Source organism: Amblyomma mixtum, chromosome 2 (assembly GCF_055824585.1).
Source record: "Amblyomma mixtum isolate Tamu chromosome 2, ASM5582458v1, whole genome shotgun sequence".
Classification (NCBI taxonomy): domain Eukaryota; kingdom Metazoa; phylum Arthropoda; class Arachnida; order Ixodida; family Ixodidae; genus Amblyomma; species Amblyomma mixtum.
This window is the reverse complement of record NC_143013.1, coordinates 140,056,372-140,073,465: the sequence shown is the minus strand read 5'-3', so window position 1 is coordinate 140,073,465 and position 17,094 is coordinate 140,056,372. Positions and strand designations below refer to the sequence as shown.

General features: G+C 46.4%; 1 protein-coding gene across 1 annotated transcript in view; it reads right to left on the bottom strand.

The window, feature by feature from the left end:
- Positions 1-226: 226 nt before the first annotated feature.
- The window catches only part of LOC149361090 (uncharacterized), a 110,104-nt gene continuing 93,236 nt past the window's right edge, over positions 227-17,094 (bottom strand). Inside the window, exon 3 of the mRNA XM_089567994.1 lies at positions 227-520. Coding sequence (XP_089424120.1) covers positions 227-520 — 294 coding nt within the window. The remainder of the gene's footprint in view (positions 521-17,094) is intronic.

Sequence of the window (17,094 nt, the reverse complement as noted above, 5' to 3'; positions counted from 1 at the left end):
TGACATTAAGTGTTTTACAACACACTCCATCCTCACGTACAGTAATAGCTATAGGTAATGCATGAAAAGGAAATTTACATAGCGAGAAAACAAGGTCAGTTTTATAGTTCTGCGGCATGCGTAACCCGCAATATCCTACACACAGCAAACAACGGCTTCTGCGCCGTCATCAAGGTGTGTTCGTAGTTAGCTACGCAAACCAGCGTCACAGGACGCGAGCCCATCCTCAAGACGACCCGCAGTCGGCATTGTGTTGCCCCGTCTCGATCGCACCGCTGTCCGCTGCCAAGGCCTGCTGGGACAGCGGGGCAGGGGGGGCGGCGGCTTGGTGTGCTGACTCGTTGACGAGCGCCCAGAAATCCCGCGCCGCAGTGGTCGAGACCTGGAAGACGTAGATCCAGAGGGCGGCGACCAGCGCCGCTCCCAACGCGGCCGACAGAGCGACGCTCAGGGCCTCCACGAAGCGCGATGCCGAGCTGGTGGTGTCCGCACGGGGCGGGGCGTCGGTCTCAGCAGGACCCTGCGTGCGAGTCGTGGTCGCCCCGTCAGTCAGAGTTGCTTTACGCGGCGCTATCCTCTTTATTTATTTATTTATTTATTTATTTATTTATTTATTTATTTATTTATTTGCAAATACTGTTGGCCCTGGGGCCGTTACAGTGGTGGGGCGTGACACTTGAAGAGTAACATGTTTCGTTGATTATATAAAAATACAAAATTCATCCTCATCTATACAATCATATTTCTTGCAGCGTAATGTTTCACTTGTTATACAGAAGTAGTGTTAATAAATATTCACTTGAAAAACAGGTATTTCACACAGAAAAGAAAAATAACAAAAACATTTCTACATTCCCGGCCTTCACCTTAGGAGAGTTGTAATCACTAAGTGTTTAGGCGTATGACACTGAAAAAAAAACATTTTAGTGCGAAATGGAGATAGTTTTTTCGAAAGTTCTTAATGTCCTGGACTGCAAGAGAGATGCTGGTAAATTATTCCATTCTGCTATCGTCCTCGGAAAATAAGAATCAGCATACACATTAATGCGTGGGTTCGCGGTTTGGTAACAGTATTCATTGCTTGCTCTGAGATGTGTAAGTTGTTTTCGGACCAAGTAATGGGAGCTCTTGTCCCAGTCACTGCGCCCTGGACTGTATCTACTATGAAGCAGTAGAACACGAGGGGGCAGTTTCAGGATAGCAAGTTTATTGGACGGCTCCCGAGGCGCCGTGTTAAATAACCTTCGGGCTCCCTTTGAAGTAATAATTAAATGTTACTAATAAAACTTGATATTCACTCACCTCTTTGCAGCATCCCGCATAATATAATTGACATCTCGTATACGTAAGAGAAAAGCCAATCGCAGGAGTGCTTCAGAAGGAATTCCTGAGGACCAAGGATATGGCCTATGTACTAGTGCCTTCCCGAGAAAATATCTGTGCCCTCAAAATTCAGTAAAACAGGAATAACAAGCATTAATATAACGTTCTCTTATCAAAATTCTACTTGTAATCTCCAGCAAGTTCTGAGACAACATAGCAAGTGGAATCAAGTTGGAAGTCAGATGCTTGTTGTCTCCTTGTACGCAGACGCGCTGGCACATCACCTTGTACCTGTGTCACGCGGGGTTTTTTTTGTACACTTTTATCAACTCAAAAGTAAGATGTGAACTTATATGCGGTCGGCTACAATTGCCGTCCGTTCAGTAGGGTAATGAACTGAAGTATCAGAATGAGACTATTGAGATCTTGATGGCTTTTGAGTTGCGGCCGTGCCCAAGCCGAAAGGATGTGGGCCGTTGGACGTAGAGAGCTGACGGCTACGCGCTGAGAAAAAAAAAAAGAAATGGGCCATATAGTGTCTGAAAATTTATGGGTTGTATAAAGCGTCTTTCGCATAAGTGAAAATATCCCGGCTATCAAAACTCCCGAGGAAGCGGAATATTAATGTTGGCAGTAAGGCCAACATTAATATACACAGGATGTGCTTATAGTCTCCACGAGTGCGACCGCAACATGAACTCAATGAAATTTTTGAAATTAACAGAAGTTCACAAAGCATTGTTGACAAAGCACTCCTCACTTCTGTGCCAGAACTTGAAACCTTACTGCTTAATTGTGAGATATTTTCCTCACAACGGGGCCACCACGTATATTGTTATAAGGCTATGGAAGCTGTCCTTGGAGAACGAGTGTGCCCTGCCGCAGTGGCACAGCTCGTCCGCGTCTGCATGTGACTCGTAATCTTTTCTGCTCTGGCCTTGGTCACTGCCACAGACTCTTTGTGTGGCATGCGTATAACAGAGGGTGATGCGCTCGTCGGTTACGTCGTGTTCGAAAGGAGTAGAGAAACAAAGGAAACCTTGATAAACTGAGTCTAAGTTCACTCATACCTTATTTTTAAAAAAAAAGGCTTTCTTGCCATCGTACTCAAGATTGAGCAGTTCTAACATGGTATTAATATACTAGATGTGCACTGCTACGAAAACAAAAAAAGGAGACGTTTAAGGGTATAAGAATGGTTCAGCTTCACCACAATGTTTCGGTTCTTACTTAGCAATTACCCAAGGATGGAGTATTAGGCGTTATTCTGGAATGATGACAATTTCGGCGCCTTCCAATGCCCAATTATTGAAGTGTTAAAAGCGACGTCAGTGTCCTTTCGAAAACTCTCAGCCAAGAATAAATAGATTTCTTGCTGGTCGACGGAATGTGCAGTTTCTATACATATGAGTGCTAGAAAGCATGTCTACAACATGTTGCTGCGTCTGGTTTTTGGGCTTACGTGTTTGTACGAGGGTTTATTCTCCTTTGTTTTTGCTGCCAGCACAGATTTAACATCACATGAAGGAAGGCAATAGCCACGAAAACGAAGGGATGCATACTCAAAGAGAGAAAGAGAGAAACTTTATTACAAGAGGAATTCGGGGCACGCCCCAGGGTCCCCGCACAAAATGTTGCTTCTTTTTGTTCAGGTTGTTTAGAGGAAGATTGGTCTCCAAATTTTTTTTTTTTTTTGCTGAAAGATAACAGAAACGCACACCACCGGTGCGATCCGAAACTACTACCTCAGCATGTCGCGTATGGTGCTCTGCAAACTCAGCTACGGCGGCGGTAGCCTAGCCTTCTAGTCTTGAGTGTATTGGTACTTCGTGCACCCTAACTTTCATAATGTTCCTCAGCACCACCTTTGGCCATAGTGCCGTACGTGGAACGTCATCTCATACCGCAAGCGCAACATGGAACGAGATCGAATGGTGAGGGCAGTAGCTGCGAGAGAACCCTCTTATGGCTCCCTATGTCCAGCTGGTATAGCTCCGTACCTGACATTGGAAGGTCGTGGGTTGAAATTCTGTCGGCGCAATGTGGCTGTCCTTTGTTATACTGTCTGTTATCCTTCATCTAAAAAATTACACTACACATTTCTCACTGACGAACTTCATAAGTAAAAAATTCAGGAGGCGCTTTGACTCTAAAGTGCGCAGAGGCGAAAGCGTTTTCTAAACAAAATGCACCCTACGATATACGCGGCCAAATGTCCCTGGTGCGACGAAAAACCTACTCTCTATCACATCACATGGGCCTGCCAAAACATAGACGTGGTCCCCAAATTACAAAACCCGAGTGCGGATCAATGGGAGACTCTGCTGTCCCGCGACCGCTGTGAAGACCAACAAGGTCTGGTACAGCGAGCGCAACGGGCGGCAGTGGCCAGCGGAGCCCTGGACTGAGGGCAACCGACCATTGATTAGGGGCGGACGACTTGGACAGAGAAGACTCCTAGGGATAGAATCAAGGAGAAAACGTCTCTGAAGATGCCCCCAAACCGCAGGAAAAAGGACTACTGTAAAATAAAGTTTTTCCTTCCTTCCTTCCGCACCACTTTGACTGCCTCTGGGCACTAGTGACGTCACGACTGGATGACGTCACACATAATGACTAATCACTAAGTAATGACAATACACTATTTAATGGATATTTACTGATTAATCACTAAATACTAATTACAGCCGAATTACTGACTCTTAAGCTTCGCCTTTAGGAGTGGAACGCGACAGCGTATTGTAGCGCTGACAGGGAGTCCACAGAACGCCACCACCCATTCGGAGTGATGCCTTGCCCTTGGAACGCAACGCTTTTTGAGGAAAGGACACCTGAACCGCACCGTACAGGAAGGGAGGAAGTCGGAGTGAGAGAAAAAAGAGAAAGTGGGGCCGTAATGAAGAAATTGAAAATTGTGTTTGAGGAAAGGAAATTACGCAGTAACTGTCTCACATACCTCGGTGGACACCCGTCATCGCCGATGAGTCACCCCAGGGGTTGGATGTAACGCCGTACAGACGGACGGGAGTAGGAGCTATTAAAGGCTTTCCACAATACAAAAATCGCGGGGCCTCGTGAGCACTCTTTTGCAGTAATTATCATCGTGTGATTAAATTGTCGTCTGCATTTGGTGCTTATGAGTCCGTTTCTTTCCATTGAAGCGACATTCACCAGCCACTATATGGACTCTGAGCTGCAGCCGCAGGTCGTGTAGACCTACGTTCCTCCCTGAGATTTCTGGATGTCTATTGGGAATATGTTTGTACTGTGAAGAATTGTTTCCTCCACATCAACATGTGGGTGACTACTTTTTTCTTTGCTGTTGGTCGAAATGTCCTGAAGTTTTATCGACACCCAACTGGCTGAATGTCTGGCTCGTGGATCGCGAACCTCTTTCCTTTCGCACCCGAAATGTTGATGGCTCCATGCGAGCCTTCCGATCATAGACGTTGTGGCTTTCTGTCTTCATCGTACTAGACATACAAAGGGTGGCCATATGCGCCACTGGCGCATCATCTACTGCACGCACTGTACATTTGAATAAGGGAGTAACTACTCAATGACATCCACGCGAGCGCACCCGTACGGCTACAAAGAAAAGCTATACAGCTTTCTCGTAAGCTGTATAGCTTATGTATAGCTGTATAGCTTTCTCATAGAAAGCTGCATAGCTTTCCTTTGTAGCCATATGGCTGCGCTCGGGTGGATGTCATTGAGTAATTACTCCCTTATTACAAATCTACTCCACCTTGGGGGATTCCCCTAAATATTTGACCAACTGCACATTTCAATTACATTCTTTATTCAAATGCTGGTTTTATTCCCCTACATCTATATCTTCGCTGTAGTCATCCTCGACGGCTTTATATGCATGTCAGACGACCATACTGCTTTAGTAAGACAAACTTTTGGGCAAGTTGGTTGCTTAGCTTAGACATAACTGAGGTGCAAAAAAAAACAACCAAATAAGGAAGAACACACTCAAGACAAGGACAAATCACTGCACTCGCAACGTTATTCTGACAACTTTGTTTTGAGTGCAACTCACAACTTTGTTGTGAATTGTGCACAAACCGCTGCACTCACAACTTTGTTGTGAATTGTGCACAAACCGCTGCACTCACATCGTTGTTGTGAGTGCAACTCACAACTTTGTTGTGAATTGTGCACAAACCGCTGCACTCACATCGTTGTTCTGACAACTTTCTTGTGAGTGCAGCTCACAACAAAGTTCACCTCACAACTACTCACAACGTAACTCACAACATTGTCGTGAGCTGTGAGTGCAGCGATTTGTCCTTGTCTTGAGTGTTTTCTTTCCTATGTGGTAGTTTTTTTTTCGCGCTGCAGTTCTGTCAGGCGACCACGCTGCATCCACGGCAGGTGTTTGGGGTGCCTCAGCCTCTTGTCGCACAGCCACTGGCATGGCTTTGTGGTCACTGAAGTGGCTAAAAACTTCACTCACTCGCTAGGGTTCTTGTTTGTGGAATGTCGAGTCCAAGCAGGTGTTGCGACTCGTTGTGGCTATATACCCTGGTGTTGTAATCTCGAGTCTTACTCGTTCTTTAAGGATCGCTGAGAACTTCATGCCGGCAAGTACGTTGCGGCTGCAGTTGCCAGCACTGGAAGCCTTTACCTCGGAAATCTTAAGGGCAGTTCCTTCGCTACTCTGTCTGCGGTGAGGGCCTAGTTAGTCTGGGGTTCCGTGTAGGCATGCACGACTACAATAAAATTCGAAAGTTTTGTCATGCAAACTTCTCCGCTTGCGTATGCGTGATATACGAGGGCAAAGTCTGATGCAGTTGTTCCTCTCTTTGCATTTACGGCCACTCCTGCCACTCAGTCCGTGCTTGAGCGTTTGGAGGCGCACGTAAATTCAAACCCTTTTATTTCGAAGGGTTCGTAGGGTTCCAACCAAGTTCCTGTAAGGGACTGTAGCGTAGTCTACCGCAGACAGATGTCTCTCCCAAAATCAATGGAGCGCGCTCCAAGGATCCTAAATTGATGCAGCAAATGACCGCTTGATGTTGTGCCAGCATGGAGCAGCACTCTTTGGTGATGCTGTCGAGGTGGTGTGACTTGTTTGCTTAATTCAGTGGTAGAACCTGTGGTCGCCACTTCTGGTGGCAATGTAGAGACCGTTGAGGCTGGTGAATCTACTCAGCACGGCGTAGACCAACTTCTGCGAATGTGGATTTTAATCTGCCAATGTGTAGACCTACGTTCCTCCCTGGATTTCTGGATGTCTATTGGGAATATGTTTGTACTGTGAAGAATTGTTTCCTCCACATCAACATGTGGGTGACTACTTTTTTCTTTGCTGTTGGTCGAAATGTCCTGAAGTTTTATCGACACCCAACTGGCTGAATGTCTGGCTCGTGGATCGCGAACCTCTTTCCTTTCGCACCCGAAATGTTGATGGCTCCATGCGAGCCTTCCGATCATAGACGTTGTGGCTTTCTGTCTTCATCGTACTAGACATACAAAGGGTGGCCATATGCGCCACTGGCGAGGCCGTCTGTCTCATCGATCGTTGGGACGACCATATAGAGCTTCGCAATGGAGAGTAAAATTGTGTGTGGCAGGTTTTCCACATCGGCCTTCATCAATGTCGGTATCTGAGCCTTTTGAAAGTGAGGTCTTCATCTGAAATGTGGCCGACAATGACATCCATCGCAGTACACTCTGTGGTATATCAGCTTATCTTGCTTATTCCAGTTTTGTCCACTTCTTCGTTGCAGGAACAGAGGCGGACACCAGTTGGGCGCTTCTTTGCGGCCACTTCGGCGGTGAAAAATCTGCTTTGGATGAGTTCAGTTTCTTTGTCCCCCAGTGCTCGACCATCTCAAATTTTGGTGAGAATGGCCGAGAATGGGGTGCCACTCTGTCTCATTGTCTCCGTTATGTAGTATAACGACAGGAGATGTAATGGCATGCGCTAGGTGTTGAAGATACTTTCCTTTAGCTTCGACCTATTGAACTTTTCTGATGTGCTCACTGGAGGCATTTGTCGAATGTCTCCACAAAGGATGATGTCATTTAATCGAAATGCTCTCTGATCTTCTGACAGATGCTTCGCAGTCGTTGGTCCTCCAAAACTAGTGCGTCCGCATATATCATGGTGACTTCATCTAAGAACAAGCATTTCATGTTGGGGAATGCAGTTCTGGTGATCTTGAGGACGCTGTTGCTGAGCCCTCTGTCTAGATTCTTTCCTGAAAGTGTCCTACTGCTGCCTTGCGTGTTGTGGCTCACGCTGTCTATGAGTTGCCATTGTGTTCCTTTACAGAAATGTTGGAGAAAATGTTGTAGAAATTCATTATGCGTTTTGGGACGAATGTCGAGCCGCATCCTGCTGTACCCGTGAAGATTTGGAGTGGTTCGGAGTCGTGCTGCGTATTATTATGGCCGGAACTGTACAGTGTACCGTAGTTCTCTAGTATGTTCCTAAACATGCCGCTGAATCACTGAAACATTCAAGCTTAAATGTCAACATCATCGATTAGCGATTACCAACAGCGATCTAACATCACCATCGAAAATTAACTAATGGTTCGACAGCATATCATACAGCGTATCGCATAAAAAGAAAAAGTAGAGACCATCATCGAGATTGATGTGGCAGAATATGAATTAGCGCTAGCGTCCCTCCCAAACCGAGCAGCCGTTGCTTCTGACCGTTTTAGACCATGTGAGCGGGTGGCGTGATCCACTCCGTCAATCACCGTGTCACACGCCGTCGTGTCCCCTTCTCCACTGTCCCCCACCCGCCATTTCACGCCCTCTCTACGTCTTCCTCTCCCTCCCCTCTCTTGAAAGTGGAGACAGTTATTTCCCTCCCCCATTTTTCATCTGCCAACTGAGGCTTCAGACGGAAGGATGGACAGATTTTTGAGACATTGGTGTCCTAATGCCAACGCACTAAACATTCTCTTATGTATCAGTTGGCTTCAGTGATTCCTGGCTTCCTTCATGTGGAACAATGTACCCTTACTTATTTTTTCGTAAATCGGTTAGTTCTGTTGCACCCATAGGAGTATATTTTTATTCGTTTCTCCTGAAACCAAGAAAGTCCTTCAGCTAATATAATCCGCTTAATTCTACATATCTCCAGTAACCGGGGTTTCTATTATTCTTAGTTTTAAGCTCATAAGAACCGCTGCAAGATTGCTTACAAATAGATCCTACACACTGACACTCCAACACATGTCGCCCTCGATATAACCAAGTTAGACCGATAGATTTCTTGCCCCTACCTCCTACCTCATATGAGCACCCATATCCCGGGGTCATCAGATTATCTGACTGCATTACCACAGATGGCGGGGTATGAGTGCGCCCCGAACTCATCTGTTCACACGTCCGTTTTCTCTCAGGACCATCCTGGGCTCGAACTTCGAAGAATACCATAAAACCAAGTGAATGCCGGGCCAGGTGGGAATGGAGGGGGACGAAAGGGTGAACGCCTTAGCTCGAGCGTTAACCAACCGAGTGGGGCAAGACCAATCGTCCGATAAATCCTCAAACTTTACCTTCGTGTCCCAATAACATTCAATTAGGACGAACGCCTCGAGATCCAGCCGCATAACCGCAGGATTTCTCCTTCCCCTCACTAAGAGCTTAGCACTGAAGGCGCCCCATCTCTCAGACATACTCAAACATTCCCAAACCTACACAGATACAGCAAGATGTACCCACTAACATATCGTGGCGTCTGCCCCTGATTCACCGACACACATCCCACGCTCTTCCACATCTCAAGAAGTGCTGGTGAAAACCTTAACAACTAAAGCACGCCTGGTACAAAATTTGAGCGGTGGCAGGTAAAGCTGTCCGGCGATACATGAGAGGGACAAGAAGCGCTCGTCCAGCAAGTTCGTCGAGCAGCCATAGCCAGTGGGGTCCTGTAGTTAGGAAGCCACCCACTCCACTACTCGAACGAGATCAATAATCTTGTTGGTTCCGAAAAACGTTTCTCCCGCTCCTCGTCCTGTCAGGTAAGCGCTGAAGCTTTTGTGTGCGGCATAACTCGACGGCACTGACGCTGTGTACAGTGGAGCGAGTTCCAGTTAATTGCTGTCGCCACGAAAGCTTAAAGCACTGGTAACATAACTGTTCGCATTCTGCTTGAGGCAAAGATAGAAACCGTAAAGACGACTCCGTCTATGTTCAGCCTGGGTGCATTAAGTTTCCGTGATTGCACGATTCAGACAGGTTTTGTATCTGAAAGTGAGCGCTAATCTTTAGCTAAACTCTGGGCATCGTCGACCTGTGCCTGCAAACGCCCGCCGTGCAAGCGGAACCGGACACGATCGTTGCCCGCCTCGAGGACGTTATTGGCGGTACTCTTAAAGGCGTGATGCGCAGCGGTCCAACCGTCCGCAGGGCTAGCGCAGATTCAGAAGCCAGCAAAGAGAATAGTGGCCTGTGATGACTGTAAAAGAATGCGGTGATGGCTTCACCCATTTGCGACAGAAAGATATAAGGGGGCCTTGATACGATCTAGGTCCCGAAGGTTTCTTGATGAGCAACCTTCTCGTCGGGCCCTGAGTGATGAAAGAGAGATTGCTCTTGCGAAGGAAATATTGGAAATTCAGTATGGTGATTGCACATAAAGCGATGCGCCGGGTATTCTTGCTGCTTTCTTCGACTATTATCGGAAGCTGTTTGGCAATTGCGAAGATCCAAATCAGGGTTTCGATTACAGTTCCTTACTCGGAAACTGCCCTCGACTTGACGACGAGAAGTGTGATATAGTGAAGGGACCTACCACTTTGGATGAAATTCAATCAGCCATTTCTGCCCTGCAGAGCCAGAAATCTCCTGGGCCAGACGGTATTACTAGCGAATTCTATAAAACATTTTCGTCTTGCCTAGTGCCTGTTTTGATGGAAGTTTTCCAAGCATCTTATGATGTGGGTGTCCTGCCTCCCACTTTCTATTCTGGGCACAGAATATTAATTCCCAAAAGCAAAGATACCAATCGGTTGAAAACTGTTGAGGGATATCGTCCGATTTCCCTCTGCAATGTTGATAACAAAAATTTTTGCCAAGGTTCTTAGCAGTCGTCTGCAGCTCGTCATTATGGACTTGATAGGTTCGCATCAGGTCTGTGGTATTAGAGGCCGCAGTATTCAAACACATATCCATATTGCACGTTCAGTATTAGAGACAGTATCAGATGAGACAGGCCAAGTAGCTCTGATTCAAATTGACTTGGCGAAGGCGTTTGATAAAGTTCGGCACGATTTCTTGTTCGCGGTCTTGGAGTATGCAAATATTGGTGACGTCTTGCTCAAAGGCATAAAAGGCTGTGCTGTAAGAACTCCTATACAAGGGTTATTGTTAATCAGGAGCTAACGAAACCAATACCACTAGAAGCATCTGTTCGTCAAGGATGTCCACTGTCTCCATTGTTGTTTGCCCTATATCTGGAACCCCTCTGTCTCAGTATAATTAACAGCGCAGCTATCCGCGGTTTCTTTCAGGCTCAATTTGAAGTTAAAGTTTTAGCCTACGCTGATGATGTCGCCCTCTTTTGTTCTGACAAAAAGAGTGTACTTGAGGCTCTAAACTTGACTAAACAGTTCTGCGATGTATCAGGCGCGGCTCTTAATTTAGAGAAATCCAAAGGCCTTTGGTTGGGTTATTGGGGAACTAGGCCAAGCCAGTTCGGTGGCATATGCTGGGACTGTAGCCCTCTTGAGTACCTAGGCGTTCCGCTGCACCAAGTTCGCATCAGTACAGCCTACTGGGATTCACAAATTGTAACTCTACGGCGGCAAACACAGGCTTGGATGGGTAGGGAACTCTCAGTGTTTGCGAGGGCACAGGTCTGTAACATATTTTTGTTTGCAAAGCTCGTCAATGTCCTTCAAGTCCTGCATTGTGCGAGGAGGAAGGTGCAAGCAATACACAGAATATTTGCAACATTCGTTTGGCGCTCTCAATGGGAGCCCATGAGGCGTGACAACTTGTTCCTTCCCTTAGAGGGTGGTGGAGTGGGCCTTGTTCACCTGTTCGTGCATCAACTTGTTTCCCGTTTTTTTCTTTTTCAAATCAGCAAACCACCCGTTTCTGGTAGCTGTGCTCATTAGGCGGCTTAGTTTTCATTTGCCTTACTTATTCGCACCGACTGTGCAGGCTCGTGAGGGGACTTTATGCGGATTCCTTAAGGAGGTCGCTGACACTTTCAATTTCCTCGCTGTGCGCTTCTCTTTAGATTACCTGTATAGCCTCTCGAGAAAACAGATGACCCAGGCTCTCACTGAGTCTTTGTTCCCTACACCATTGTATCGGCAGCCTTATCTGGGGTCTTTGGACATCAGTGTTCTAAAGCGTGTTAGGCGGATGTGCATTCAGGCAGCCGCTAAAACGTTCTTTTTCAAACTACACACAGCGACGCTGCCTGTCAAGACATTTCTTAATGACAAGGGGATGTTTGTACCCTGGAATGTGAATTGTCGCCTGTGTAACGTGCCTGAGACAATTGATCATTGCCTCATCCTGTGCCGTGATGCCATGTTCTTTTGGGACATACTACAACGAACTCTTAAGAAGGACATTGAAATTACACCATACACTATTAGATTTCTGCCTGTTGACCAAAACTCTCTTGTGCCTTATGATCTGTTTATGTTGATGGGACTATTCAGTCTTTGGAAAAGCCGTATGATGGACAGACATGCTGAGCCACCAATATCGTCCAAATCTGTGTTTCGTGAACAGTGTGCTTTGTTGAGGAGTGTATATACTGCACGCGAAGAACCTCCAAGCTGGCTGCCGTGCCTAGATGCATGTGTGTGCCTCCCTGAATTTTGATGTTTTGATGGGGATGCAGTGTTGAGTTAGGGCTATGGCGGGCTCCTATTAAGCAGCCCGGTAAGTTGAGACGCGAACCAGACTGATTGAAGTTTTCTTCCTTTCTACGCGGAAGTTCTTCCATGCAATAAAGAAAAAAATGCGGTGATGGCGTAGAGGTAGAGGATCCCCTCGCGTGCAAGAGGACCGGGGTTCGAATCTCGGTGCTGCGCAATTCTCCGCTGGATTTAAATAATAAAAATGCAGCGGGCACTTTCGCTCTCTAAAGTTCTGCAAGGCGAAAGCGTTTCCTGGCGCACTGTTTGTTCTTTAATTATTATTTTCATATTTGTATTTGTTTTATTTCATTTTTATTGTTTTTTATATTTATTTCATTTTATTATTATTTTCATATTTACTTTACTTTTCTCTTTCTCTTGTTATTCTCATTCTTTTTTATTTTGTTCCCATTATTACCTTTTTTTTCTTTTCTTTTATTTATGAAACCCATGCATTCACTAGATGCGCGTTCATTCACACTCGAACCCTGAGCCTTCATGGCAGAGTGCCAGGACACTATTCATTTGTGTGGACACTAGCTTGGGCATGTTGGTTATTCATTTGTGTGGACACTAGCTTGGGCATGTTGGTTATTCATTTGTGTGGACACTAGCTTGAGCATGTTGTTTATTCATTTGTGGACACTAGCTTGGGCATGTTGGTTATAGAAGGTATAAGAAGCAGTGTTTCTTCGAAATAAAAATCACCGCGCTTGTCTCTTGTCACGGTGTTTTGCGCTGTTCCGTCACAAATTGCAGAGACCTGGCTTCAGGGAAAAGGCATCTTCATACCGGTGTCAACTGCTTTTTATGCAAAAAGCCCGAAACCATAGAGCACGTATTCCTAGACTGCTGGGACCCGAATTTCCATTGGGACGTACTCCAGCGCATATTAAAGAAACAGTTGCCTCTTGACCCATACGGAATACGATTCCTGCAGGTAGACGCTTCGGACGATATACCGTACGATCTTATCATGGTCCTGGGCCTCCACGCGCTGTGGAAAACGAGAATGCAGTTTGAACATGCCGAACCTCTCGTGCGTTCTGTCAGAGACCACTTTATCGAAAGTATCGTATGTCTCAGAGAAGTTTATCAAGCGCTCCCTGATCCACCAGAATGGATTGCTTGTCTGGATGCATTGGTGTCTCTGAAAAAATTTTAGTGTCATGTTAGCCCAAGTGTGGCTGATGTGTTTTACGCCTTGTACCCTTTCATTTTGACTATAATCCTGGAAATAAAAAAATAAAAGTCACAAATGGCAGAGTGGTAGCGTCTCCACTTCGAATGCCAAAGACCCTGGCTCGATTCCCAGCCTCGACACATTTTTTTTTTAAGTAGTGACGCCGAAACGCGGACAATTCTGCCGACAGGGCTGCCGACACGGCTGCTAACGACAATATGAGACATTAAAGGCTGGATGGATGGATAGGAGCGCCCCCTTTGAAACGGGGTGGTGGCAATTGCCATCATGCCCAGCTTTTCTTTCTTTACTATTTTTTTGTTTACGGTGTTGGTAATTCTCATTAAGATTCGCCATCATCTTTACCTACGGTTTCCTACAATTCTAACCTTATGCCACATCTCTGCTTTTCAGCCACCAATCCTCCAATCGCTTTTTGCTAACTTCAACTGCAGATTTATTTACATGACCATAGTTACCTTTAAACCCTAGGGCCTCGGGAAGAGTGACTGTGCCTGCATCGACATCTGGATGGATACCATCACATTTGATTATGAGGTGTCCAATTGTTTCCACAGATCTACCACACACTGCACATGTGTCATCTTCTTCGTTAAATTTCTTTTTGTAGCTGCGCGTTCTAAGACACCCTGATCTAGCTTCAAAAAGTAGGGCACTGCCTCTTGAGTTATCATAAAAAAATTTTTTCCTGATCTGCCTTTTCCAGTATCGATATAGTTCTACACTATGTTTCTTTTCCATTGAATTCATCCAATTTTTCAATTCCACGTTTTTAACCTGTCTAATCCTCTTTCTTTCTCCGTCCTCATGACCGGCATACTTACTGGTTAGTTTTCTAGTTCTTTTCCGCCGCTGTGAGTCAACGCTCTTTCTGTATAAATATTTAAATACCTTAGCTGCCCACCTGTTAACGTCCAATTTTCTCAGGCGTTCTTCATATAATATTTTACTCTTAGCTTCCCGTGCTTCGAATCATGCCCAGCCCATATCCCCTTGTACTGCTTCGTTTGTTTTTTGCCGTGGGCACCTAGTGCTAATCTTCCAACAGCTCTCTGATTTACGTCTAATCACGACTGAACTTCTGCCCTTAAGCACAGAACCGCATTGCCGAAAGTAAGTCCCGGCTACATTATTCCTTTCCAGATACCTCTTAGTACTTCACATTTGTTGTACCCCCATAATGCCCTATGATTCATTATCCCGGCGTCTCCTCGTCCTTTTGCCCTAAGAGCCTGTTCATGCTTTTCCGTGTATATCTGCCCTTCATTTAGCCATATCCCGAGGTATTAAGCATGAAATGCTTTTAGCCCCCGTTGTCGGCAGTGTGGTGACGTCACGCCGAGACCGAGAGCCATCATCCGGGCACTGAAATCCAGTCATCCGGGCACTGAAATCCAGTCATCCGGGCACTGAAATCCAGTCATCCGGGCACTGAAATCCAGTCATCCGGGTACTGAAATCCAGTCATCCGGGCACTGAATTCCAGTCATCCGGGCACTGAAATCCACTCATCCGGGCACTGAATTCCAGTCATCCGGGCTCTGAAACGAGAACATCCGGGCACCGTACGAGACTTAACGAGATTTAACGAGACTCTCTAAGCCCTCCTACGCGACCGGCATGCAAGCGCCGGTTGGTCTCCAAACGAGACAAAAAATAACTGCTGCCAGTGCCTTCTCAATATTTATCAAGATATCAGTGGAGCTGTGGGTTTGATAATGCACGGAATTATAATTTCCGATTTCTAATAACGCGTGCAAAAAGCACATAAATGCCACGTTACACTTCGTTGTCATACGTGATCTCTTAGGGGCTTCGCGCATCGAAGCAAAGCCGCGCAGGCGCACAGGGGCCCGGGGGAGAAGCGCTGCGTTCAAAGGGCAAGGCATCGCGCCGAACGGGTGGTGGCGTTCCTCCCTTCCTTTACGGTGCGGTTCGGGTGTCCACCGAGATGGCAGAGAATTACTGCGCCATTTCCTTTCCTCAAAAAACCTTGCGGTCAAATGGCAAGGCATCGCGCTGAACGGGTGGTGGCGTTCCTCCCTTCCTGTACGGTGCGGTTCGGGTGTCCACCGAGATGACATTAGGCCCGTAAACATTTCATGCTTACTCTACTCTCGTTTACGGGAGAGGCAGAGATTTTTTGTATTCGGCCACTATGGGTATTTCGTGACCTTGTATTGTTAGCACCTGATCAGTTGTATCGTTAAAAATCATCACACCTGATTTAGTTGCGCTAAAGCTGAATCCTAGAGCGCCTCCTTCGCCTCCATAGAAATTAACCAAAGTTTGTAAATCTTCATGGCTATCTGCTAACAGTACAATATCGTCCGCATACATTAAACCTGGGAGTCGCTGCTCAACTACATTTCCGCCTAATCTGTACGACAGATTATAACCTAGATTACTTTCTTCTAGCCTTCTTTCCATATTTATCACGTAGAGCATGAACAGCAGCGGTGATAGAGGACAACCTTGCCTTAATCCTTTGTGCACCCCCACAGTTGTGGTACTTTTTTCCCTTCCCATGTAATTTCAACTTCATTATCTCGGTAGATTTCCTGTAGAAAATCAATTACCTCATGACCGATACCTAAATCTTTCAATATGCTCCACAGGAGTTCCCTGTTCACGTTATCGTATGCACCGCTTATGTCCAGAAAGGCTAAAAACAGAGGCCTGTTTTCCGCCTTAGCTATTTCTATGCATTTGGTAAGCACGAACAGGCTATCGTCTAAGCGCCTACCCCTTCTGAACCCATTCTGAAGTTCTCCGAGTATCCGATTACATTCTACCCATGACCGCATTTTTAATTTCACCGCCTGCATTGCCAGCCTGTACATAAGAGATGTTATCGTAATCGGACGGAAGGATTTTATGTTCATCTTATCTCCTTTCCCTTTATAAATCAAATTCATTTTACTCTGTCTCCAGCTGTGCGGAATTTTCTCATTGGTTATGACTGTCTCCAATGCTTTTATCAGCGCTTCTTTGCTTCTTGGGCCAAGTTCATTAATCAGCTTAACTGGAAAAGAACGCCGCGTGTCGATGGAATTCGACAACCAGGCCTGGGGTGCGGCCTGATCTCGGTGACCAGAACCGACAACGCACTTCCTCACCAGAACAGTATTTGGCCACCCTGGTGTAGTACTTGGCCAACCCCTTCCATGAACAAACCAATTAACCCTTGGCCCTCAGGCCCCGGCGGCTGCAGAGCAACTGACCAAGGCGGCGGTCACACCGGGACGCAGCGGAGGGTGCTAAGAATCTCTGGCTCCGGACAGGCCGCAATTGGAATCTGAACCTGGCAACGTTTAACGCTAGACCCTTATCTAATGAGGCTAGCCTAGCAGTGCTGTTCGAGGGACCAGCCGGACTGTGATGCCACAGGGCTCAGTAAGGTTAGGAAAGATGAGGTGTTTACAGTACTAAATGGCAGGCACGCACTGTGCTCTCTTGGATTAGCGGACAGACAATTCCTCATCCATGAGGATATAGCTGGTAGCATAGAGGAGTTTTATAGGGTAGCCAGACCCGCCCTCCTGAACTTGCACCGCCTACCCGACGGTACCGCTAGAAATAGTAATCTGAACTTGACCGACCGTTCACATGTTCCTTTTCATTTGGTGCCTGTGCTCTCTTGTGCATTCTTCATTCAGTGCGTCTCATCTCACGCAAACTACTTGTTGCGCTGGGCAGGGGCCTGTG